Source organism: Alternaria burnsii (genome assembly GCF_013036055.1).
Source record: "Alternaria burnsii strain CBS107.38 chromosome Unknown 740, whole genome shotgun sequence".
NCBI classification, from domain to species: Eukaryota; Fungi; Ascomycota; class Dothideomycetes; order Pleosporales; family Pleosporaceae; genus Alternaria; species Alternaria burnsii.
The window spans coordinates 1,122,902-1,147,576 of NW_024066112.1; the positions used below are offsets into that span (position 1 = coordinate 1,122,902).

General features: G+C 51.9%; 7 protein-coding genes across 7 annotated transcripts; 5 read left to right on the forward strand and 2 right to left on the reverse strand.

Annotated features, from left to right (window-relative positions):
• Positions 1–5,292: 5,292 nt before the first annotated feature.
• Positions 5,293–5,880, forward strand: GT037_005232 (uncharacterized protein; the record flags this gene model as incomplete). Its single annotated transcript, XM_038930279.1, has 1 exon — positions 5,293–5,880. The coding sequence occupies one exon, from the start codon at positions 5,293–5,295 to the stop codon at positions 5,878–5,880; it is 588 nt and encodes a 195-aa protein (XP_038787229.1).
• A 1,258-nt stretch (positions 5,881–7,138) lies between these two features.
• On the forward strand, positions 7,139–7,685 carry GT037_005233 (uncharacterized protein; the record flags this gene model as incomplete). Its single annotated transcript, XM_038930280.1, has 2 exons — positions 7,139–7,154; positions 7,225–7,685. The coding sequence occupies 2 exons, from the start codon at positions 7,139–7,141 to the stop codon at positions 7,683–7,685; spliced, it is 477 nt and encodes a 158-aa protein (XP_038787230.1).
• Positions 7,686–8,344: 659 nt separating this feature from the next.
• Positions 8,345–8,992, forward strand: GT037_005234 (uncharacterized protein; the record flags this gene model as incomplete). Its single annotated transcript, XM_038930281.1, has 1 exon — positions 8,345–8,992. One exon carries the CDS (start codon positions 8,345–8,347, stop codon positions 8,990–8,992), a length of 648 nt encoding a protein of 215 aa, XP_038787231.1.
• Positions 8,993–12,195: 3,203 nt separating this feature from the next.
• On the forward strand, positions 12,196–13,996 carry GT037_005235 (sh3 domain-containing protein; the record flags this gene model as incomplete). The annotated part of the gene is made up of 4 exons (XM_038930282.1): positions 12,196–12,287; positions 12,343–12,426; positions 12,491–12,653; positions 12,707–13,996. The coding sequence occupies 4 exons, from the start codon at positions 12,196–12,198 to the stop codon at positions 13,994–13,996; spliced, it is 1,629 nt and encodes a 542-aa protein (XP_038787232.1).
• A 1,503-nt stretch (positions 13,997–15,499) lies between these two features.
• Positions 15,500–17,715, reverse strand: GT037_005236 (uncharacterized protein; the record flags this gene model as incomplete). Its single annotated transcript, XM_038930283.1, has 3 exons — positions 15,500–15,733; positions 15,785–16,229; positions 16,328–17,715. The coding sequence occupies 3 exons, from the start codon at positions 17,713–17,715 to the stop codon at positions 15,500–15,502; spliced, it is 2,067 nt and encodes a 688-aa protein (XP_038787233.1).
• Positions 17,716–18,609: 894 nt separating this feature from the next.
• Positions 18,610–19,055, forward strand: GT037_005237 (uncharacterized protein; the record flags this gene model as incomplete). Its single annotated transcript, XM_038930284.1, has 2 exons — positions 18,610–18,813; positions 18,903–19,055. 2 exons carry the CDS (start codon positions 18,610–18,612, stop codon positions 19,053–19,055), a joined length of 357 nt encoding a protein of 118 aa, XP_038787234.1.
• A 1,054-nt stretch (positions 19,056–20,109) lies between these two features.
• Positions 20,110–23,982, reverse strand: GT037_005238 (pentatricopeptide repeat protein; the record flags this gene model as incomplete). The annotated part of the gene is made up of 1 exon (XM_038930285.1): positions 20,110–23,982. The coding sequence occupies one exon, from the start codon at positions 23,980–23,982 to the stop codon at positions 20,110–20,112; it is 3,873 nt and encodes a 1,290-aa protein (XP_038787235.1).
• Positions 23,983–24,675: the final 693 nt, after the last annotated feature.

Here is a 24,675-nt window from a genome sequence, read left to right on the forward strand (position 1 = left end):
ACGTCTAGATCTTCAATTTGTTGACAAATTACGGTTTAAGGCCAGCCAATATACCCCCGCTTGGTACTCCTCTGACGCTTTCTCTCTCTCCCAACCACACTTACGGCATGGCGACAGGCGACAGCAGCTTCCCGCTTTGTATCAGCATTTAGGTTAGCACAACTGCACTCATACGTAAACAGATCCAGGCACGACTCAAGACATCTATCGATCCATGCCCATCCTATTCGTAACCTCCACCTGCCCCGTTATTGCGCAAGCGACGCGCCAACAAGCTCACTCACGACATGCCGCTTTTCGACGCTCGGTCATGCCGACAAGGTTTACGACGGCTCCTGAATGATCGCTTACCTACCTTACAATCGGGTTTTTCCAGCGTCTGATCTCGATCATCCTATTCACACGTCATTACGCTTGGAATCGTACTGATCATTTGTAGAGCTTTCGTTCCCCAGAAACAACAATGCCGATCATCTGTATAGTCGGCGTGAAAAGTTGTAAGGCATGTCTGAAGCAAGCCACAACTGGGGAGAAGGGGTAGTCATCTCCTTCCTTTACTGGGCCAAGGTGCAGACCGTGGCGCATGATTAGCCCGGTAACGGACCGAGCCCGTCCTGCATCTTAACGATCCGCAGCGGAGGATGATGGCCGAAATCGCCCTTTGAGATTCAAAGGTTCGGCAAACTTGCACTCAGAAATCTGTGCAAAAGCCGTAAACTCTACCGTCTGGCTTACAATGAGCGTCTTCAAACATGACAGAAGAAGGGATGGCGCTTAGAAACGTTCCTGTCGCTTGGGAAAGGCCGTGAGGCTGGTGGAAGTTGAAGTAGTGAGCGAGGTCGCTTATAAGGTTTGCCGTATCTGGGACGTGCGGAGACGACTCCGGGAACCGATGCTGCTAAGAGAACGTGAGGGATGGTGGTGGTCATGCACATACGAGCTTAGTTCTGCAGTGGATAGTTGACCGTCTCGAGAGCCGCGAAGACATGCATATGTAAAATGGAGTGGACACACAGCCGTGTCGCTAGGGTTGGAGTGAAACTTGGTTCTATCTCGGCGATCGAGATAAGGGGCGTTCTTGAAGTGTTTGGTACGATATCGGCCCCGATGTCGTAGTGTGTACTTTACAGGATAGCGTTCCGTCCCTTTTTCTCTGACAAATTGTCTTGATGTTCAAGTCGTATTGTGGGTGGTGATCATTGACTTTGTTCGCCATAAGATTGTGTACAAGTTGGGCGAATTAGTGACAAGATGATTGTATGTGTGAAGGCCATGGATGGAGAACTGAAAGTTTATTGGCGGCAGTAATTCCTAGGTTGGTTGAACCCCTTGGACTAACGCCACATCGTGCGACCCTTTGAAAGCGCAGGTGCGCTTGGTCGGATTACAGCAGCAAAAGCAAATGTGTTGATCATGATAACAAAGTTTTACAAAGTCCTACAGCTTGGTCGCTAGTTCTCTGGATGACCTGGTCGCCAGGCTTGGTCGCTCAGATAGCGACGCTTGTAGGCTCCAACATGCATATAGCACCTGCACTTATTGATTGCGATCTCGCTCAGATCTTGGTGTAACAAACACAAACAGCGAGGAGACCTTTCCTGCAGATCCTCAACGGTCCACTTCTCACTGAACGATGTCACATCCTTCTCGTAGCAAGCGAAGTGAGCATCAATATATCTCTGATTATCATAAGCATCATGAAGCGCTTCATATAGTAGATCCAATATACAGATACATGCACAGCCGCCCCCACGAACGTCTGCTGCACAAGCGACGTGGGAATTTTGACAGGGTCATCCAATATCTACCAGTCACACATAAACCGCATGTGCCTAGGTATGAGTCGTAGATGTCGGGTGAGAAGGTCGCAATGTGGACAGATGCATGGCCATTACCTGACCCCAAGACGCCTATCGCTCTGACAAGCATTACAGCGACTCATGTTTGATTTCGAATGTCGGCTTGCAGTGAACGGTAGCGTCAAGCCGATCGAAGGAATACCTGCGCAAGCGTCACCGTTCATGACATGCGAACGACACATGGTCAGTCCAGCTGACCATGATGCGCAAATGTAGCTTCCGACATCATCCGTTGCTAAATCCTTTATTGCCGAAACTCCGTTCCATGACTTTTGTTGCATGGGCATAGGGAATTTTTCGTCGTTAAGCACATTCGCCGTGAGATACCATGGGCAATAGTGTGTCTGTTATAGAGTGTCGGGATCAATACCCACCTGATGCCCCACGCAACCCTATATGATCATTGGAAGACAGGTATGAGACCCCGTAGCCCGCGAAGACCTTGCTGAGGCGACATGACCATTCGGATGCCACCGGTTCCGAGGCCGCTTCAAGGAGAGATTTTATTCTGATCATCTTGCTTGAGTGGAGAGGCTGTGCGGTGTGTGATGAGGCTGATGTGGTGTCGGGCGTTCTTCTCGTTCGAGAGGTTTTGCGTGCATCTTCATCTCAATGACTCGCTTCTTCCAGGTCATGACGGGTGCACTTCGGTGCCAAAATCAAGGACAGCGTAGGGAATGCGCCGTCGTTTTCATACCGTATTCAGGAGTTCACGATGGTGGTATTGAGGTTGCGGCTGAGCTTTGCTGTGGATATGCCATATCTAAACCCTCATTGGTGGCAGCATGAAATGTTAGATGCAAGCTGCGGTCTTGACACCTTCTGCTTTGGTCGCGCCAATGACAGCGAGACAGACACAAGCATTCTCTCCCCGCTGTAGATCAGGAGATATCGAAAAAGCAATACGACATCTGCGACACATCGCGCATCTTACGCAGCCATCACAAGTAGTACCAAAGATATGGTCCAATTCCTCGCACAGGCAGCCGAACAAAGTGTCCGCCGCTATGTGTGCTTCCTCTGGGCCACTACACCACCGTCGGTTCGTGGTCCTGGCGTCGCACGCTTGACTGATAGTGATAACCCACGTGCAAGTTGCGCAGTTTAGCCGGCAGAACGACAGCGCCAGGCGCTATGTTCCAGCTGCAGGTACCTACCGTCTTGCACGGCATGGCGGTAAAGCCGCGCGCTCACAAACTCGGGACCTGGGTACCCTTGGCCCAAGTGACATTGAAGAGTTCTGGACATACAACCTTGCTTGTGATCTTGCCGCAGGCTTCAACAAAGAAGGATGACCCTTGAGTTTGCTATAAAGATAGGTAGCGGGTTAAGCGACGAGATACATATGGGTTGCGGATGATGCCTCTTTGGTCGTGGCTTGTAATGAAAGTCTCATTTCGGTTGCAGGATGGGCGCGAAGATCATGATGACCACGGGTTCAGGAGCCGAGCCTTTCTTCGGCGTGGGAAGTCTTTGTAAGAAGTCTAGCACAAGAAAATTGAGACACAGTACTTGGATTCTGCAGAATTAGAAATGTGGTCCTCAGACAGGTCCCTTGACAGTACGATCCTTCTAGCTGTCGCACTTGGAATGGTTCTGCGAGCATCGGGGACGGCTACAGTGACGACTCTCAAACGCAAAATATGATTCGGAGAGTTTTCGACGTATGCCGCTAGTGGTATAGGCTTTGATCGCTCTGATGAGTCCAGATGATGCACCATCATGGCACTACCAGTCCACTACGACTAGTCACATTATAATAGCGGAGCAAACTGCAAGCCTCAGTCGACGGCTCTCATGTCATTGTAACGAATGTGCATGGGGGCGTTGAACTCGTTGTTCGACCAGATTCAACCAGATTTGATGTGTTTCAAGAAAGTCCGGTGAAGGCCCTCAAGCGCTATTGGCGGTCATCGAAATGGCCCCGCGATGAAGCATCGGAGATGATTAACAGTGAATGACCTGGCACGCTGGCGACCAAGCAACCGTTCTTGCCAAGGAACATGTCGGTGCGTTTGCGCTATAATGCCCGGTTTTGCTGCACAAAGGCCGTCGGTGCCAGGGTCGTGCGATAGTCAGGAACGCTCGGCTTCTAGCCTATAACCCAGTTGGTTGTGTCGACCAGTAGTTTTCAATATCGCGAACGCTCCAGATGTCGGCATCGAAACTTGTTTCGTGCAGGAGCGAGTCGAGGTGGTGACGAGCTACAGCTGCTATGGGCTTGGGAACGCACACCATCAGAATCTGGATGCGCTCCGTCGAGGGCTAAGATAAAGAACCTTGAAAGGAAGCTATCGCGGGACGCACCTAAAGCCCGACACGGGATTGGCCAGTGCCTGGAAGGGAGCGATGCTAATTACAGTTGGTGGGGTTTGATAGATCGACGTCGTGTCAGTGCCCCTGCTTGCTCCAAGCGAAGTTTCCGACCGACACACGCCCCTTCAGGCAAACTGAGCGTTTGCTTGTCTCACTCGTACTCCGCCCTCTAGCGATGCAAGGAGAATTTCGAAAAAGAAAAGGCTCCCTCCCGGGGTAGAGCTGAGGGGCACGCACGAACGGGTGCGCTGTTGCATTCGCTATCAAGCCCTTGGTGTCAAGTTGCTGAGGCTGAAGTGACTTCTGCCCCTGGATTCGTTGTGAGATCATGGTGTGCTGTCAAATACCAACATCGTGCTGACCTTGACGACGCCACGTTGCCCGCTTCACGGCTCTGGAATGGCATATACTGGACGGGAGTGTCAGGCCCCTGCTGCAGGCACGGTGGAATTGCCTATCCCGGTACTTGCGCCATCGCCAACGGCGGGGTGTCGTTCCAAGGTCGTCGAAATTAGCCCATCATGGATTACTCTTAGTGCACTGCTCACCGATATTTCCATGAGTCTGCCGTACTAACAAACTTCGCAACCCACCATCAGGTACGCTATTGTACCTGCATGTCGCCTCAAGCCAAGCTTGTCCGGTCTCTATAACCCGCAACACTCCTCTCACTCGGTGCGCCATCGTTGCTCTCTACCGAAGGACCGTTCTTTGTGCTGCCTCGTTTTGTGGCGCTAGGTGCATACCATCATTCCCTACTACGGTGCTGTGGAGCGAGGGTAGACACATGACCCAGGTCTCCGCTCTTTGCTTCCCGCACTACTTTATCCGCATCACCCTCCAAGGTTCATATCAGACAGGAGTGGGCTCAAGATAACTACCATCGTTTCGTCGACCGCCACCTTTCTGGAGTAGCCGCATCAACCGCAGCCACAGCCAGCATGGTTGTTATCTGATTAACGTCACTCTCTCGTATATTCCTTTTGGATCTTCCTTCCAATACACCATCAGGGTCTGCTCAAAATAGCGACAACGACGATCGCAGTAGTCTTTGAGCACTTATCACCAACACTCCCGTTCAGCATTTACACTTGACATACACACCGCCATCGCAATCATGGAGCAAGAAACAAAAGTCTGGATCATTCTCGGGGCCGTGGCAGGCACTCTCGTTCTGATGGCCGTTGCCGTTGCCGTTCTCTTCTGTTGGAAGAGATCTCAAAGAAGGATGCGAGGCTTCTCCCTGCGAGCAGTCACACCACTGGACGATGCCGAGTTTGAATCCTGGAGACGACCTAGCCAATATACCCAACGACCGGAGAAGTACGGCATCAGACCAGCTGTCTTACGGGAACATGTATCTCCCAGGGTCACTACCATGTTCGAGAAAGAGCTCAGCACATACGAGTTCCCTCCACGAACACCGTCATTAACCGACATGGCTTCACTAAAGTCACCCACCAGTTCAATACGAAAGCCAGAGCGTGCACGAAGGAAGTCTAGTGTAGCCTCTTCTATCGCAGACCGACCTCCAACGCCGTACTCACCATGTTCACCAAGCGGCGAGTTCAACCGGGGCTCCACATCTTCACATCGGTCTCAACCTTTAATACATTATCCATCCGTCGATGAAACATCTGCTTTCCGATTCAACTTCGAATCAGAGTACGGCACTCAACAGAAAGGTGATGGACGCTGGATTTGAATACCAGTGTCACTCGATATCACTCAACTCATCAAATCATATTCAACCTCCAAACACGTCCACTCGAAGTGGTCATATATACCGCCGGCAGCCTGCCTAATGCACTCAAAGTGAGTGATGCATGGCTGACATCTGTCTGTGTCACAACGCACCGCTTTCTGTTGTACACTCATCGAGACTGTTGCGGTACCAGTCAACACTTCGCTTTTACGACCTTCGCTTCGCATACATACTTTACGATTGGACATGATTCTGTCTTTTGGGTTTTGGCGTTTGGCGGCGCACTGCATATATGATACCAGACCTTTGTGTCACTACACAGGCCTTGAGCCTCTTTGTTTCTTTCTGTTGGAGGATGCAGCAAGTCGATGCCGAAGATGGCACAGGAAGGGACCTAGTAGATAGCCAAACATGTACCTGGGTATGCAGTTGTAGCACTGCGAGAGGCTAGTCCTTTCTGCCCAGAAGAAAGAATGAACACATTACCACCTGACCATTTACCAGTACTGCAGTGATGTTCCTTGATTGCGCAATCCGCCCTGCAAGGCACCACGGATCACGACATCAGTCCAAGCGGCATCTCGGCAACGACCGTTTTCCCCGACGGCACGAGTGGTGCATGGAAGACGAAAAAAAAACGTGGTCTACACCGCCAGTTCCAAGACCCCAGAATTTGCAATACTTAGATCTGAAACTCTGCTCTGCCGCGATCTCCACTCGACTCCACATAAGCTATCGAAAAGCGACGGGACGCGATTCATACACGATGGCGCTTCCCGCGCACAAGAAGTTGACCGCATCATCAGACCGGGTGTACCCCGCGACATGTCGCGCAGTGGTGGTGCAGATGGGGCTGAAATGCAAGACGCAGGGTGGTGGAGTATGATCGTCGGTGTATGTTACTTTTGCGCATCATGAGTGGATTCTGGTGGGAGGAGGTGGGTGACTAAGCTAGCGAGCCGAGCGGATGACATGCAGCCAGGATTAGGTGTGTTTGAGCTGCATGGCTTGTGTAAAAGCGTTTTAGTGGGTCAACGTGAACAGCTGTCACCGCAACCGTGTGCAAACAGGCAAAAATATTAGCCACCCGACAACAAGCCCATCGCGTGCTCGTCTTTCCCATCTACCACGCGTCGCTCCAGTCGTCCGCTACCCGCGCGCAGATCCGTCGCAAGCGCGAACTCGCCTTTTGCACCCCACAACGCGTCCATCGCGTCTGGCACACGACACCTGCACGTCCAGTCGCAAACTGCCCAGAATGGACTTTATACAAGGTAAGCCTCGACGATATCCTTGTTGTCATCTTCTCGCGTCGCATTGCACTATGCTAACATGTACTGCCAGATTACGCAGCGCTTATCCCGCGCTTCCTCCCACCCTCGTTTGCAAGCCCCCTCCTCCAACTCCTCACAACCTTCTTCGGCATCTCGCGCACCCTGACCACGCACCTCTCGCCTCTCCTCAACAAACTCATCACACAGCCCGATGTCGCCTCCATCCTCGCCCTGCTCGCCATATTCTTCATCTCCCTCAAGATCCTGGACATGATGTACCGAGCCGTCATCTTCTGGGTAAACCTGGCTTTGCGCCTGGTTTTCTGGGGCGGGATACTCGTCGTGGGCTTCTGGGTATACAACAGGGGGCCTGAGGGCTTTGTGGAAGATGTGCAAGGCTTGGTCGAGTACTGGCTGGGACAGTATGAGATGTACAGTCAAGAGGTCAAGGGATTCCAACAGCAGAAGGAGGACCAAATCAGGATGAAAGCGAGTGCGCAACAGCAGCAGAAGAGAAGGGGGTGGCGGTAAAGATGGTGTAGAATGGACTGCAGAGCATGTATCTACAAAGAGATTGGATTCGGACCTTGGTCAATATTTCGACTCCTTTTTACAATACGGTCATGGCGCCTGGGTATGTTGAAATGTATAGGACTGACTCGGGCATCTGTTGGCCTCGCACTCACCGTTGGACTGTTTGGGACAACAAGTTGTATATGTTTGAGCTTCACGAATAATGGTATCCATGATAGTATTCCTTATTTGATCCCAAGACTGTGTCATACTGCGCTACCAATGGTACTATTGAGTACTGTCATCACACTCCGCTACGCTGGTTCCTTTCCATAAAGTGTGATCAAATCATTACTCGACTTTGATGGAGATATGCACCATTCTCAACCTACGATCAAATTATGCAAGGGCACAAAGTTCGACATGATTTTTCTAGATGGCTTGTTCAAGACGGAGTGCTTGGGAGGGCATATCCTATATAGCATTGCATTGGGATTTGTCCGAGTGAGTTGAAGACACAAGGCCTTGGTGCCCAAGCCAAGCAACCAATGACGTCGCAAAGTCCCCGCAGATCTCCATCAACGCGTTCCCAACTATGAATGTTCCACACGCGCAACGCAACACAAGCCTACATTCTCGCATCCTATGCAAGTTTAACAATACCACCATATTGAAACATGGCTGCAACATCCCCCTATCCTGCCTCAACGTTCACACCAACACCCTCCTCAACAACCACCCTCACGAACCCGAGCTTTGTGTTCCCACCTCAATACTCCTTCCCACCCTTCTTCACCCTCCAGCCCGTTGCCAGCACACGCTCCTCACAACTGGCTTCCTGGTCTATCCTCATCCAGTCCTACTGCCGCCACAACCGCATATTTACCATCACCCTCATCGACGCGCTCCTAACCCCTCTCTTCACAAACGCGACCCTTCGCAGGAGCCTCTCCCTCCGCGATGCAAAAGCCATCCTCACATACATGGCCTCACCCGAAGGCGGAAATCGCGCTGAATTCATAAGTACAAGCTCGTCTAAGAAGGGGATAAAGCCGGGAGAAGAGGGTGAAGGAGGCACGGCGTGGATATATTGGCGGAGGCCTGAGGAGTGGGCTGCGGCGTTGGAGGAATGGGTGGAGAGGACGGGACAAAAGGGTACGGTGCTCACGTTGTATGAGATTGTCGAAGGGGACGCGAGCCGTAGGGAAGAGTTTTATGGAATGGATATGGACCTGTTGCAAAAGAGTTTGGGGGTTTGCGTGAAGAGGGGGAAGGCGCAGGTTTTTGGGTCTGGAGGTGAGGGAGAAGGTGTCAAATTCTTCTAGGACATGTCCTTGCGTGGCCGCTGGATTGATGAAGCGTGTCATATGTCAGAAATGAAGACGCGGCGAAGAATGAGGGGTGTGGAGATGAGGACATGGCGTTGAATGATACCCAATCTTGTTTTGGACATGGTACTATAAGGCATAGGCTAGAGCTTACACTGCAATAGACTTCAAAAACACTCTGAGATATCCGAGAAACCGGAAAATCTCGGCTACTCTACTCATCCATTCCCAATCTAGGCTTACAGTGTCCTCATACAACCACCTATGCAACATCAGCGGTTTCCGACACGCATCTTTCAAAGCAAACTTCGGCTCTCTCCCCCATTAGCGGCATCTAGCCAGACCCTCACCCACTTGGCTGTCATATCATTCTCACACTTATCCAGCTAGATTGATACATCGGGCCTAATCCTTTCTGTCTCAAAGATGCTAGATCAAGTAGAACAAACCCGAGTTATCTCATCTGAGAGGTATTCCTTTAGGCACGTCGCACAGTAGTGTTTCATTTCTGTTTTGTATACTTCCGAGGTGGTGTTGGTGGTGTTTTCAGCAGGAGCGGCGCGGACAAATTCTCCGAGAAACTGGGGTAGCTTGATAGCGGTGTAGGTAGGAAGCGTGGTTACGCGTTCCTAGCCTGCTATTGAGACCAGACTACCTCTAGTAACGACTAGTATGTTTGAGATGCTCATGTCGCATTTACAAAGAGTCGTGTGTTCTGCTGAAATGCTATCGTCTGAAAAGAGCCACAGAGTTACAGTTTCTAGGCTGAAGTATACGGCTTGAAGGTCGCAGTGATGCTCTGTGCCGTCATCGTCCTCCTGATCGAGATTGTGTACGAAGTGCTTGAGGATTTGGTGACGAGCGGAGAGGTACTCATGACTAAGAAAATGTCGTCTTTTTTGAAGAACGCAAGTTGAACGATCTCGCCCACAGTATATATGGAGTGTAAATCAGCATAGGGGTGAGACTTGTTGACGAGCGTCAGACTGCAATGTCTGAAAGCTCGGTATTGAAGGATTGTAACATGTATCCTACATCCTCCTGAATTAGTAAGCCCTTCTCCATCATGACAATCCATGCTAGGTTTCGTGTAATGGTGTGCATCCGCCCATTCCATCAGAGTCCACTCAAACTCCAGCCCATTCGAGGGATATGCATCGTGTGCGACGATTCGCGGTACTAGGACTTCAGTTTTGTCCCGAACGGATGCCTAAGTGGCGACTTCACTGGTGATCCTAACGGCTGGTGCGACCGGCAGGCTAACGCGGAAGATAACGAGGCACTCGGTGCATTCAATAGCAAAAAGTTTGCTAGAGGCGCCTTCTGCAAAGATTTCCACGATGCCAAGGTTATTTCTAGGTGACGTAGTAGCTCGCATGCTTTGGCGTATCACGATAGAAGTTCATGGCGTTTCACTCTTACAGCATGGGTAGGTCATACCCAGGTAGACGTTGATGTAGTACCTGACTACGCAGGGTTGGCGACGCGTAGGTGATCGAGTAGGACGGTTTTGTATAGACTGAGCTCCGGCAGTTGAGTTTGCCTGAATCGCATTGACCACATCCCAGCAAGGCCTGTAGTTCAAACAGGCAACGTCAGATGCCCCGAGCCTGAGAGTTCTGGATACCATGACGCCGCAGAGTATTACAAATCGCAGTTGAGAACAAGGAAACCATGTAGAATGACATGATGACGGATTGGGTGGTGATGGAGAGATGACTGAAGGCCTGGACTCTAGAAGTGTATACCCACATAGGTCTTTGAGGAATGAAATGTAATAAACAACGAAGACAGAGTCTCAGTCGAAGGCCAAGGCAGAGGAACGGATGTAGTTTGGAAATACTTACGGCCTGTTGTACGACTCCAGGAATGGCATGTTCAGAGTAAAAGTCAGCCCTCAATGTTGGTGCCGATGGAAAACCACGAGATGCAACGTGCTTCTCCACATGGTGGGCTGGGTACTAAGGATTGAACAGGATGTGGATGCAGATCGGGGCAGAGATCGTCGCAGGCTCGTTGCTCACAAACAATGGTTCAGGAAGGGGAGCGGGCCGCTAGCTAGTCTGGAGAAGGATAGGGCCGAGGGTCAACGGGCGTTGCGCAGAAGAAGTGCAGTAAACAGAAGCACGGAAGACGCTAAGGACGAGGCTGGAGGATCTGCAAGCTCCATGCGCGGTTCAAAACGCGCATAACCACGTCGCATGGACGAAGCGATGGTAGTACTGAGGTGGGACGGTCTCAGGCACAAGCTCGACGTTATGCGCTGCAACATAGCAAGGCCAGCCGAAGCGGACCGGTTGCGCGGTGAAGGCAGTGGTTGTATATTGAAACAGCGGACTAGTACATGAGGAGGGCTAGCGCATGCAGTCAGACGCTATACCGTATACGCAGTGCTGCAAGCCAGCAAAAGGCCCAGGTGGAGAGCTGCGAGCTCCCGTCGACACGTTGCACACAGTGGGTATGCAGTGGATATGCAGTGGGTCGATGATGAGGATGGTGTATAGCACGACAGTGTTAACCCTCATCACTCGACCAGCTGGAGTCGTAATCCGCAGCCAGGAACCTGAGACGAAAAGCATCGGAGAGATAATTTTAGGCCAGGTACAGACTTCGCGCTCATTTCCCGCCGGCAGGGTCGGGCCAATCAACGCCTAGGCAGAGCTGACCCTGGCGCCCAAGGAAGGAGCTAGCCGACACGGTAGCTTCGCTGTTCGTGCGTGTTGACCATCCCCCAACGCTCAAGCGCGTGCCTTCCTCTCTCCACTGTAGAGACCCATCGCAGCTTCCCTACCCAGTACGCTCTTTCTGCCGCTGCGAGCCAGGCTCTCTCCTTCCTTTCTTAGACCGGCACGCAATCGATACGGTCTCTATTTTCTAATACTCTTGCGTCGACGACAACTACATAGATATACACCGCCCGACGCCCGATCTACATGTCGCGAATGGACTTTTGAAGCTGCGCGTCTCCTACTGGCCCGTCATCATCGACAACTTTACTCCACCACGGCCACATCCTAGGACTGGAATTATCGACAAGTCATACAGCTTCTACGCGTACCAATATCATCAGCATGCGCCCGTGCCTGTGCTGCGACAATGCTCGCGCTACCACCTCCTGTTCCCAAAAGCAATCACGTTCTGGCACAAAAAGGGCTCTCGTCTTTGCAGTCGTTGCTGCTGCTGCCTCTGTACCACAAACCATGGCCCAGCAAAGTTGCGTATCGCTCCGGGGCTCGACAGCCTGTCCGGCCTTCAGTTCTGCATCTGTCGATACAAATTTGACCGGCAACTTGTACGTCCAACGTGACTGGATATATCGAGTGGTGACTAATCGTGGTCGCAAACAGTCCTTTCCTCCAATACGTGTCTGACACCCAGTCGTTCGACGAAGGTTTGGTCAACTACATTGGCACCGGATACGTGCAGCGACAGTTAGTCTAGTCCTAGTCGTGCCACACGACTGCTCAATGCCACCAGTAGACTAACACACCTCAGGTACCAAGACATATTGGGATGCTCAAGCGTCAACCTCACTAGCACCACCAATCTCTATGCTCGTTACACAAGAACAGTCCTCTGTAACCTCATCATCCAATCTTCTAGGACTGCATGCGGACTCAGCGACACGGACGCAACTCCGCTCTGCGCAGGTGCTTGCGTACGTGACTATCTCCCCGAAATTACACCGTATCGTAAGACTGACAAACGCAGGCCGATTTTGCTATCAGCGAACAAGTAATCGTATCAAGCCCGGACCTGTGCGGTACACCTGGTAACAATGCAGTTCCGGAAATTCGTTCCGACTTCGCTCGCTGCTCCAACCCTGCCAGCTCGCTCAGCAGTAACTGCATCGATGCAACCAAAAACGAGCCCGACGAATGTGGATACCAAGGAAACCTCCAGGGATTGTGCCTCTTCTGTGGCTCAAGTACCGTTAACTCCACAGATTCTTGCTGCGTCAATGCGAACGTCGAGTCGCGCTGCGTAGGCGTCGATCTGCCCACAACCGTTTCGATGCCTCCAGTATTCCCCTCGAGCACTTCATCTGGATCTCCAAGCTCCACAGCAGGCGCTGGATCTGGAGGACGCGATTCCGGTTCTGGTCTTTCTGGAGGTGCCATTGCTGGCATCGTTATAGGATCACTCATCGGCGCCGCCCTAATCATTGCAGCTATTGTCTTCTGCTGCATGCGAAGGCGGCACCAAAAGAATAGCCAGGCTGGTAGCGTCTTCAACACGCCATCCCCTTCGCGACACCAATCACCAAAGGCGGGCATTATTCCACCCATGAGCTATGGGGGCGACGGTCAAACGCCCGCTACTATCCTCCCAGGCGCCCGTGTTCAACGTATGTCGGCTTTGGAAGGATCGTCATCCTCAGGCCCCAGTGATCGAGGCGGTCGTATGACTGCATACGGTGGCTCTCAACTGGGTCCCTATGATTCACCCGAATCCATCCGTGGCCATCTTGCTGGTAACCTCCCTAAACGACAAGGTTCTTTATCGAGCCACTCCGCTCTAGGAGCAAGCTCGTCGCCACTCTCTGGATCTGACCAGACGCGTAACTTTTCGAGTCCAGATGGTGTCGCTTCTGGCCAGTCTGAGCAGTTGCAATTTTTCAAAGACTACTACTCTCAGGATGATATCCATCCGAACGATACTGTCGCCACTCTCTGGGCCTACCAACCTCGTGCCGGCGACGAGTTCGAACTCGAACGAGGAGATATGCTCAAGGTTGTCGGTATATGGGATGATGGTTGGGCGACAGGTGTAAGACTTTCCGAGACGGCAGAGCAGTGGGAGGCACGAAAGGCCGAGCAACGCGACTCGGGTGTGAGCAACGGAGGCCGAAGGTCACCCGTTGAATCTGACAACGAGATCAAGGCTTTCCCTCTGGTCTGCGTGTGCTTGCCACAGCACTGGAGGAAGACCATCGAAGGCGACAGCACAGACTCTGGCGGACATGGGAGTGGAGGTGACCGCATACCTCCAAGCCCTTAAGATGTCTTGAAGGCCTGGTCTGTTAACGCTCCCTAGTTGCTTCCTCGCCATCCCCTACCTCAGATCGCCCACCGCCTTACATACGGTACGGCAAGAGCAAGAGTTGTGTCGCATCCGCACCACCTTCTTCTTCGGTAACACGGCCACTACTCACGAGCACACCAGACGTCCACTCCCTAGGGTCTAGTACCCTCATCAGCTCCGAATCCGTCCACAAATAGTAATGTCGCCACGATGATGTTTTTTTACGCGTTGTTTGTTTTTTCGAATTTGGTTCTTGGGTCCCCCGATGATCGGTTCTCCCTACCCCTCCAGGGGTCCTCGTCCACCGAGCCCTTCGGACCATCAACACGTCACGACCTCTAGAACCCTTCTGCTATTTCACGATCTGCGCGAACCATAGACTGCCTTCGGGCCTAGTGTCTAATACGCTCCTTCACCGCCTGATTGCGCAACCTCGCGCAAAATACCCTTCGACGTCCCAGTAATCACGCCACACGCACACACCCTGGTACACACGACCCCGACATACCTCCGGCTGATTGACTTTGTCTGTTCTATACCCCGCCGCATTACCCATGCGACGCAGCCTTTTCTTTCTTGTTGACTGTTTTCGAGCGAGAGAGCGATGGAAGCGATATTGTGTATATGACCTTGCTTCCATGCTACTCGAGGAAAAGAGGTTAACGCTCTATCTTGATTACATTTCTACGATATCCCGCCTGTTGAGTAGAAGGGGGGTTTTGTTGAGTCTGATGGCGGCTTTGCTGTTTGGATGGTGAGGAGAGAGATGGAGTTGGTGGAGATGGTTGCTTGCGTTTGAATAACTAGGTACGGCAATGGAAACTACGGAACATATGACTTTAGTCCTCCAGGTAGTGAGTGCTATGTGCAGTGTTCATCATGGCAAGCATCCTTCCACAGTTCAGTTCGACCTGCCACCAGAGTACTAGAACATCAACATTCATGACTCATCGTCCTTAATGGCTCGGCTTATTCCTCAGATCTATTCATCCTGAAATACTCAAGCGCTGCCACCACCCCTTTCCCCTTCTTTTCTCAAATCCAAGATATCGGTATTCTGTCTGAATTTGTCTGCCCTGAAACACGCATCGCTGTCACTATACCAGGCATACACCTATAGCATAAATCCCCGTCATCCCGGTTCCAAACCGTTTCTTCGCTTCCAAATTTCCGAGGATGCACTAGCCCACGCCTGTTGTATAATCTCCACGTAGCTGCCAGCGGTATGGTAGTACTAATAGCGCATGCTTATGCCGCTATGTTTGAGCAGCGTTGTGGCAAACATGAAGTTGAGCAAGATGATGGTTGGCAAATAATTGTTGTATATACTGGTATCATGCTTATCCTGATGCTGTTCATGCTAGTACCCTGAAGGGAGTGTTCGTCGGCAATCCGTAAATTCGTATCCAAACATAACGTTCTCATAAACGCGTCACAAAAGAGTTGCCCGAAGGCACCACGTCTCACTTTCGGTGTCATCTACGCTCTGCCCTTCCTCCTACCGGCCTTTCCTAGGCCACCATCTTCGTTTCGCTTATGCCAGTCGTCGATCTCACGCCGTACACCTTCGCGGTAGGACTTGTACTCTTCGCTGGTTTCTACCAGGAGTTGCGGGCAGTGGCTCGAACGACGCAAGTGCCGCTTCAAGTTCTCCCAGCGGCAGTCGGGCTTGAATGTGCAGTTTGGGTGGGGACATCTGTATGGTCGTAGCGTCTGTAGGTATCGTTAGTAAAAGTAGTTCTAGTGTTGTTAACCTATGCTTACTTGGTGTGTCCTTTCATGCTTGCTCAAATTACTCGAGTCGGCGCATGTAAACTCGCAGAACCGGCATTTATGCGGCTTCTTACCCTCGTGTAGCGCACTGATGTGTGTTTGTAGTTGTGTATGTGTCGTTGTTGTGTAACCGCAACGGTCACATACATATGGCCTCTCGCCTGTGTGTGTTCTCTCGTGGTTGTCCTTCGCTTGGTTGGTGGCAAACGTCTTCTCGCATCCTTCATAGCTACAAGCATATGGGCGATAACCCGCGTGACCGAGAAGGTGGCGAGACAGCTTGGAGCGCTGCTTGAAATCTTTAGAGTGTGCTTCGCAACCTTCCCATTGACAGAAGCAGTGTGTGCAGTTGTCTACGTGTCCGGTCTTGATATGTCTGTGAAGGGCTTCGGGGGCGTCGAAGACGGCGAGGCAGAGGACACCGGGTGCATGTTGCCTGAGAAGTGTCAATTAGCTTACAGTTCTCATGCAATCGCAAAGGCTTCATAGATTGAGATGATCTTGGCAGTAAAGGGTTGCTCCAGACCGACGTACCATTTACATATACACGTTTGAGCTTCAGTTTGAGCTCTAGCAGCAGAAGCCGAGCTCGAAACTGTCAAATCCGATGTGCTTGGCCGCAAGATCTCACTCTGGACCGCCGAAGCGAGGAAGTCGAGTTTGTTTGCACCAGTGAATGAGCTTGCTGGTTGAAAAGTGTTCGAGAACGCCGAATCTGTCAGCATCCACGACTGATCGTGGAATGTCTGGTCGTTAAAATCTATCATGGGAGAGTTCAGGCTGAACGGGTTCGACGAGTGTAGAGAGTTGCGATCGGCCGAAACAGGGCTCGTTGGCAGGCTTGGATTGAAGCCAAAGTTCATAAAATTTGAAGCCAAACCGTTGCCTGATGCTATTGAAGAGTTCCAAAGCTCAAGCTGTTGTTGCGATGCAGACGGGGCATCACCACAGGCTCTTTGAGATCCATGACAACACGAGTTATCGATGTGACAGTGATCACCGGCGACGTCGAGGTAACAGTGTGGTGGGAAGATCGTTTGTCCAGGCCCCGGTGACGGCTCAGTGGTGAATGCACTTTCTAGCGAAGTGTAATTGCTGTGCGACAAAGCTGGTGTTGGAGCGCTTGACGCTATCGTGGTCAGGTCATCCGCGACGGTATTGTACCCGTGAGTTTGGGAGAAGCAAGGATATGTCTCAAACGAAGATAACCCATCATCTTGTCCATGGAAGCCTTCTTGAAAATGGCAAGGCGCAGAGTCGTAACAGTACACAGTACCGACGGACGTAGGGGCGGAATGAGCGAAGTGACACTCGTGCTGCGTGCCAGGCAGAGCGAAGGGTTGAGCGTTGCACTTCTGACAGCAGCATACCTGGTCTGGACAAGCGACCTTTGTACACTGGGGATCTATACAGTCGTCTGTACAATGCTCATCTTTCTGAGTACACCGTGGGTCGAAACAAGCGTCGTCTTCGGGGCAGTCTTCGGGGCAGCCATCGGGACAGTTGTCGTCAGGGCAAGGGGCTGGTGGACAGGATGGCTCCAGATTGCATTCCTGACAGAATTTCTCGAAGCAGTCATCTGGGAAAGAACAATCCGCATCAAGACCGGTGTGTGATTCGGTGGTGAGTTCGTGATACTCGGCCACCTTTAGGGCGGAGGCCCTCCGCTTAGTTGAGCGCACGTCGCATGTTTCTGGGCAGCGAGTGCAACACAAGCTTGGATCAACGGGTTGAGTACCATGTTCAAGCTGAGACGGGGTTGATTGGCCCCGGGTTCGTGCGGCGTCATCTTTCAGATTGTCTGCAGCACGCTTGGTCCCAGTCACTGGTGCGTCCAAAGAAAACATCGGATTTGTAGTCCAGAAGTCGTCGTCGTCTCCAAAAGCTGAATCGCGATCGCAATCTGCACAGTTATTAGCCATTTTTGCGTGCTTTGGGAGTTTCAGAGCGTGTGTTCCTGACGATATCGAAAAGTCGAGGCGGAGGCCATCACGGTTCTCAGACGTGGGAAAGCACGATGGCGTAATCAGAATGCCAGGTAATGTGCGAGGGGTGAGTGAAAAGAAAAACATACAATCAACCATGCCTTTGAGGGGTCTACCCTGACAACTCTACAACATCAACCACGAGTGAAAGGAACGAACTGGCTGCGAAGGTGAAGGTATGCGCTTGAGAAGAGTGAATGGAGCCTAACCAAATGCGTAAAAGCGTATATCCAACTCCTGCTCCCTGATTGGCCTTTCGCTCCAAGTCACGACTGTCATGTGTATCGTCCTTGTTCCGAATCCTGGCGCCCCCAGATACAGACAACGAGGCTATGAATGACTGCGAGGCCTTGTTGTTGATGTCTGGTAGTATTCCGACTTGTATCGGTGTACGTGCGGCCACTCACACACCGGCGTCGTTGTGTGCGATCGGCCAAAGAAGCCTCCACGGGATACGGAAGAACTCATTGCGCTACCACTCTAGTGTACCCACCTACGGAGTGCTTGACGTTTGTAGTCATCGTCATATGTAGCCGTCACAAACGCGACGGGATTGTAGAGAAGATATCAGAGAAGCTAAAAAGCTGCAGTGTTTGACGCACAGTTGCACCCTGCCTGAAGATGCCGTAGCCGGTATCCGAGAGACGGGTACTTGGCGCCAATCCCACGCGTCGCAATGCACCTTCCCCGCCACGAGGCTGACGTCTTGTCCGCAACCTTCCATTGCACTTTGGACCCTACCTCCGCACAGCCACAGTAGCTATCACTACAACCGTTGTCACCAAACTTCCTTCGTCCCAACTTCCTACAGCTTCAGCTCCAGAGCTACAGATGGGTAATCTCTGCGGCAAACAGTCAAAAGACAACTTCGCAGGCAATGGGCGCACACTTGAATCTGCGCCTGCGCCTGCGACCAGAGCATCTATTCCGAACAATGTTGCACCACCAAAGCCAAAGGTCGGTGGACCACCACGAACGCTAGGAGATAGCAACAGGCAAGACGATCCGAAAGCTGCGGCTGCGGCTGCTGCAGAGGTACGTATCTATAACCTCCACATCTGACGGAGCAATAGCAAAGAAAGGGCCGCGCGACTCTTGACCACAATCGCTGACATAGCTCTCAGGCCCGCGCGAACAAGGCTTCATCAGGCGACCTCCAGAAGAAGCTCGATGCACAGAAACGCCAAACGAACAACCAGACTCTGCAGCAAGCCGCCAACGAGAACCGCCTAGCACGAGAAGCTGACCAAGCGACTGAGACGAGAAACTACAACTGAGCAGTTGAATGGGGAAAGGGAGCGTATAATAGGCGAGAAGCGAGAGGAGGGTCTTTGTATATACCAGCACGCGTCACATTTTCACGATTCACGACATTGATGACCATCCATGAGGTGGTTCATCATGCATAAGCATGGCGTTGGGGAGTAAGCCTTGCTTAGACTTTATTGTTACCTAGCAGTAGTCTGCGATAATAGCATAACATGCATTTTTTTCGAGCATTCGCTCCGATCAGACACTGAATCATGTCTTTTATATCGATTCTACTTTCAACGTGCCGTGTTTGGTTGTCAGAGCTGAGAATCATTCGTGTATCCCTCTATCAAATGTTACAGAATATGCTTATGGACAGGTAATACTGCTTCCAGACAATCTCTCGTCGCATTCGAGAGGGCTTATACACGTTCACGAATTCCATAAATCACAGAGCGACCGAACAACTCTATTATTACAATTTCACTTCGCTTCATTTCTAACGCAAACGTGTGACCGTTCCGTCTGACTACTTATCTACCTAAATGATACTAAAATACCGCGCCGCCCACCAGAATCCGAGCCTTTGTCTAGAGAGGAGATGGTATAATCCAGGGTATTGTACAGCGAAACCATATTTAACGACCGCGCAGATGCAATGACCACCAGAGATAACACCATGCCATGACGAGATGCAGTACGAGAGATGATCGCCCTACATCCCAACCAACCAACTTCCAGATCAGGCAGCCCAACTAGGCCTAACCACCTGCCATTACACAGACGCCAGACCCACCCAGCCTACCAGCTTCATCGCTGATTGCGGGATATCGTTTCGTTTCGCTGGAAGAAAGGAGACCCTGGATAAAAACGCCGTCGCTGAAAAACGTGGAAGCGACTTTAGAGATAGAATATTGATGCCCAGCCACGCCACTGGAAGTATTACCCTGCAGGCGGCGCGGGGGCTGTTTTGAGAATTCTTTTTGTTCGGCCGTCGCAGTAAATCGAGTAAAAAGGTGTACGATCGAAATGCCAAAAGGCAGTAAATCTGAGAATAGAAGAGAAGCTGAGGTTGATCGCTCAAGCAGCGACCTCAGTGGCGGGTGCACGACCACCACCAACAAGCTCGAGGATCTTGCCAGCGACGGCAGCAGGGTAGCCACGAGACAGACCCTCGTTGACAACTGTCATAGCAGCTGCGCGGTCCTCGACGGCCATGTAAGCACGGGTCATGGCCTCGTAAGTGCTGGGCTCACGCCTGCTCTCGGAGACAGATTCGTAGATGGTCTTAGCCTTCTCTATATTGTGAGCAAGAGCCCATCCATGGATGAGAGAGTTGGCAATGTAAGGAGTCATCTCAACGCCACGAGCACGCATGTCGCGGAGAACATCCTCAGTATCAGCAATCTGATGGTTGGCAACCATGGCCTCGAAGAGTGCTTGGTAGAGGCAAGCCTGAGGACGAACACGGCTGTCGGCAAGGACAGTGTCGAAAAGACGACGGGCACCCTCCATGTCATGCATAACGCAACCCTTGGCATGTATCAACGAGGAATAGTGGACAGCTTCTGGGACGGCACCAGCGGCCTTGACTTGCTCAAGAACCTTCTCTGCAGCCTCCATATCGACAGGCTCAAGCGTAGCGTAGGTATCGATGAGAAGCTTGTACGTGTGGGTGGTAGGCTCGATGCGCTTAGCACGCATACGCTCGTAATAGCTGAGGACCTTGCTGCGATCACGCTTGGTCGTCAAGAAGAACTGCATCATGCTGTGGTAAGGAGCAGGACGGGGCTTGTAGTTGGGCATGCTCTCCATCTCTTCAAACAATTCCTCAGCGAACTTCTCGTCACTGACACGGCAAAGAGCGTTGACAATGGTACCGTAGGTAACAGAAGTAGGGCGGATGCCGAGGTTGCGCATCTCTGAGAAATAGAAGAGGCAGTCGTCGATGCGTCGTGCCTTTCCTAGTTTGCCAATGAGAGCATTGTACAAGAAGGAAGAAGGCTCAACACCCTCAGACTTAGCACGAAGGAAGATTTTGACTGCCTCGGTCGCCTCATCGAAAGTCTTAGTGGACTCCTTGAGCGTCGTGATGTAGAGACCAAAGGTGTTGGCAGTCGGGGCGGCACCCATCTCAAGCAGATCCTGGTGGTATCTCCATGCGAGATCACGCTGGTTGCAAGTAAGGCAAGCAGCGACCATAGCGTCCAAGATGGTAACCCAGCCGTATCGCACAATGCGGTACTGAGGCAGGAGAGGGACATCCTGTTTGGCAAGGTTTAGGATATCATGAGCCAGAGTCAGGCGGTCTTCTTTAGCAGCGGCAGTGATGAGCTTAGCATATGTGAAAAACCGAGGGTGACGGCCAGCTCGACGCATGTTCCTGAACTTCATCAAAGCCTCGTTGAGGTGAGACGATGATCGTCCATGGGTCTTCTCCAGTAGTTCAGTGATGGCAACGGAGCCCTTGTTGTCGGTGGATGCAGCGTAAGGGTCATATTGGTCCTCGAAAGTGGGAGCTGCAGGGGCAATGGGGGCTTGAACAGGATAGGCAGCGAAGGGTGCTGGGGAGTACAAGGCATCCGGAGCCGGATGCTTATATGCGTACCATCGATGCTGGAGATCGCCCCTGTCGAGCTTGGTAAGCACTTGTTCAACAAGACCAGAAGTGGTTTTGTTGACCGGCGTGCCAGTTGCAGCGATGACTTCGAGAAGATGGGCAAATCGTGCAAGGTGAGCAACATCGACTTCGGCCTCCTGGAGTAGAATTCCAGATTGAACTTGCATTAGGAGCGTGATGTCGTCGAAGTTGAGTTGAACAACGGCCTCAGGTCCCATTCCAGCAAGTAGGTGGTGAGCAACTGGGGTGACTAGGCCGCCGTTTTCAATCATCGTCCACATCAGTTCCATGCTAGCCCGCGGCGGAAGGAAGATACCACGCTTCATCATGAACTGACCCATAACCTCGATAGCCTCGTCAATGTGCTCTACGATCTCCATCTTAGCTTGTGTAGAGCCAGACTGAGAGTCCCGTATGCGAGCGAACATCTGACGACCTTGACGGAGACCACGCTCCGCATGTCCACTGCCGATCAACGCGATGCTGTGCATGGCAGTAGGCTCAATGAAGTCAGCCTTGGTAGGAGAGAGCTCGAGCATTCTCCAGAACACCTCGGCAGCTTCAATGTTTCCAGTGCGAATGTGCATTGCACCCATCGCCATGGCCGGTCTTGACAAGTCGACCTCGGCTTCAAGATCGTCGAAAGCCTGAGTAGCAATCTCGACTGAATCGCGATCAGCAGCCTTGATGCAGATAGCAGCCATAGCGATCTGGCGGGCTTGCGGGCTGAGGTGCTCGACTGCATGTACATAGGCTTGATCGAAAGAACCGTTCTTTAACCATTCAGGAAGGAAACCCTTGAGGCCAACGATGTCGCGAACAGAGGTGACATCTTCTGGAGAAGAAAGTGCACTCTCGATCTTGGACAGGAACTTCTCAGCTCCCTCAGTACGGCCACAGACGGTGTAGGCCTTCACAAGAGCTGCGTAAACGTCGTTGTCCTTCCTAGTGATTTCAATCTCACCATTGTCGTTTGAGATTGCCAGGGCCTTGTATTCGTCGTAGCACTCGACTGCACTCTTCAGATCACCAGATTTACCAAAAGCCTGGATCATTGGAACAAACATGTCGGCGGCCGGGGTTACGCTGTGAGATTCCATGTGGGAGTAGATCCGAACCATGTCCTCTACACGATCACTTTCCGCGCAAGCGGTGACGAGCAATCGGTAGGTCTTCTCAGAGAACGTTCGGTTTGCCTCTACATGGACAGCGGCATCGAACAGCTTGATAGCGACTGACAGCGACCCATCTTCGGCCAAGATAGCATAATCGGTCTCGTGAGATTGGAGCATGAAGCTGCCCTCCTCTTCCATACCACCATATCGTAGTCGCCTGTCCTCGAAGCTCTGCCTCTGAGACACAACTTCCAGAGAACGAACGGAAAGGAGTTCAATCAGAGTGGTGTAAGTAGCGGTATCAGGAACAACCCGTCGGCGCAGCATGTCAGAGTACACGTCCAAAGCCTTGGGGACCACCTGATGCTGAGCACGGGGAAGGTGGATCGCAGCGGATAGCAAAGCGTTGTATGCAGTGGCTGATGGCTTGACATCTGAGCGAAGCATAGCCTCGAAGACAGCGGGTACTTCGGCATAATTGCGGTTGACGGCCAGCTTGTGCAGTTGTACGGTGTACTCATCATGCGCTTCAATCGGGCTGGTGGCGATGGTTGATTCGGTACGGCTCAAAATCGTCGAATTCACAAGAGTGTCCGCGACGGTTACGGGAGACTCTGATCGTGACTCTTCAATCGGCGAGAGTTCTTCCTGAGTGGCCTGCACAACTTCGTTATCGGCCTTGTGTCTTGCCACCTCTTGTGCGATGGCCTCATCCACTTGTGCCAGCGCAATTCTCTCCGCCTCTTCACCACCAACAGCCTTTTTGAAATCCTCCACTTGGCTGGTACTGTAGGCGCGGTTGACACCGGCATGAACCGGAACCGGTTCTGCCACTTCTTCAATCGCAACACTGCTATCCTTGGCCTCAGCTGCGGCCTTGGAGGAGGCCGGGTCCCACTCGATGAGCTTGCGGAACTGGAACTGCGACCACTCCTTGTCCTCGGTCTTTTGCTGGTGTTTCTGCCATGCTGTGTAGTATGCGGCTAGACCCGAGTCCTGGTGGTCGTGTTGTCCGGCGGCGAGCGCCTTGAACGCGCTCGTGGTAGACGATGTTGATGTAAAGGCATGTTGATTCTTGAGTCCTTTGCGGAAGCGGTCGTGTTGGAGGGAGGCGAGGGGATTGTTCTGGCTAACACCAGCAACTACTGATTGAGCATAACCGTGAGTAAAGCCCTTGGCAAGACTCTGGCGCGCGAGATGGAAACTCTTAAACACCATTTAGGAATTTGAGGAGCCCTCCAGATGGAAAGGGTGAGACTGTTGATAGTTAGCATACGTTCTCCCAGCGTGATTTGACGATCGCGATGCTTCAGGCGACTCGGATATCGGCCCGCGACCAATTTTGATGTTAGGCAACAACTTTGTGGCTCGCGTGCACGAAACACGATGGTAGAAGCAATTGTTGATAGTCGAAGCGGAGAACACCTACTATTCTCGAGATCCCTACGCGTCGATGCAGGTTCATTTGACGATGACCGTCAAACAAACGCGCTTTACGGGTGTAAGGATTGCGTGTGGTGGGGAATTTCGAGGGTGGTTAGGAAACCTTGTGTTATTGCCCGAAGTCCAATCGGATACTTGGAAGAAGTCGCAATTGTATTACAAGGAGAAGGGGAATATGACTGAGAAAAAGCAAGGCACGCTGCGGCCTGGAGAGAGATATTGTCAGCCTCGAAGGCAAGTTGGTTAGCGGGAGTCAAAAGGAAGCTTCGAGCGCATAGTTTCGTAGTCGTCATGAATGGTAGGACCGATGCGATGGACGCTAAATTGCCGAAAAATTATCGCGCTGCGCTGAACCGCGTTTAGGCAAGCGTTCACACGCGCGCAGCCCGGACGACGTGTCCTGCCGGAGAGGAATCAAACACCCCGGGCTCGCGATCCAATGGGCGACTCTCGCTTTCTCTCGCAGCC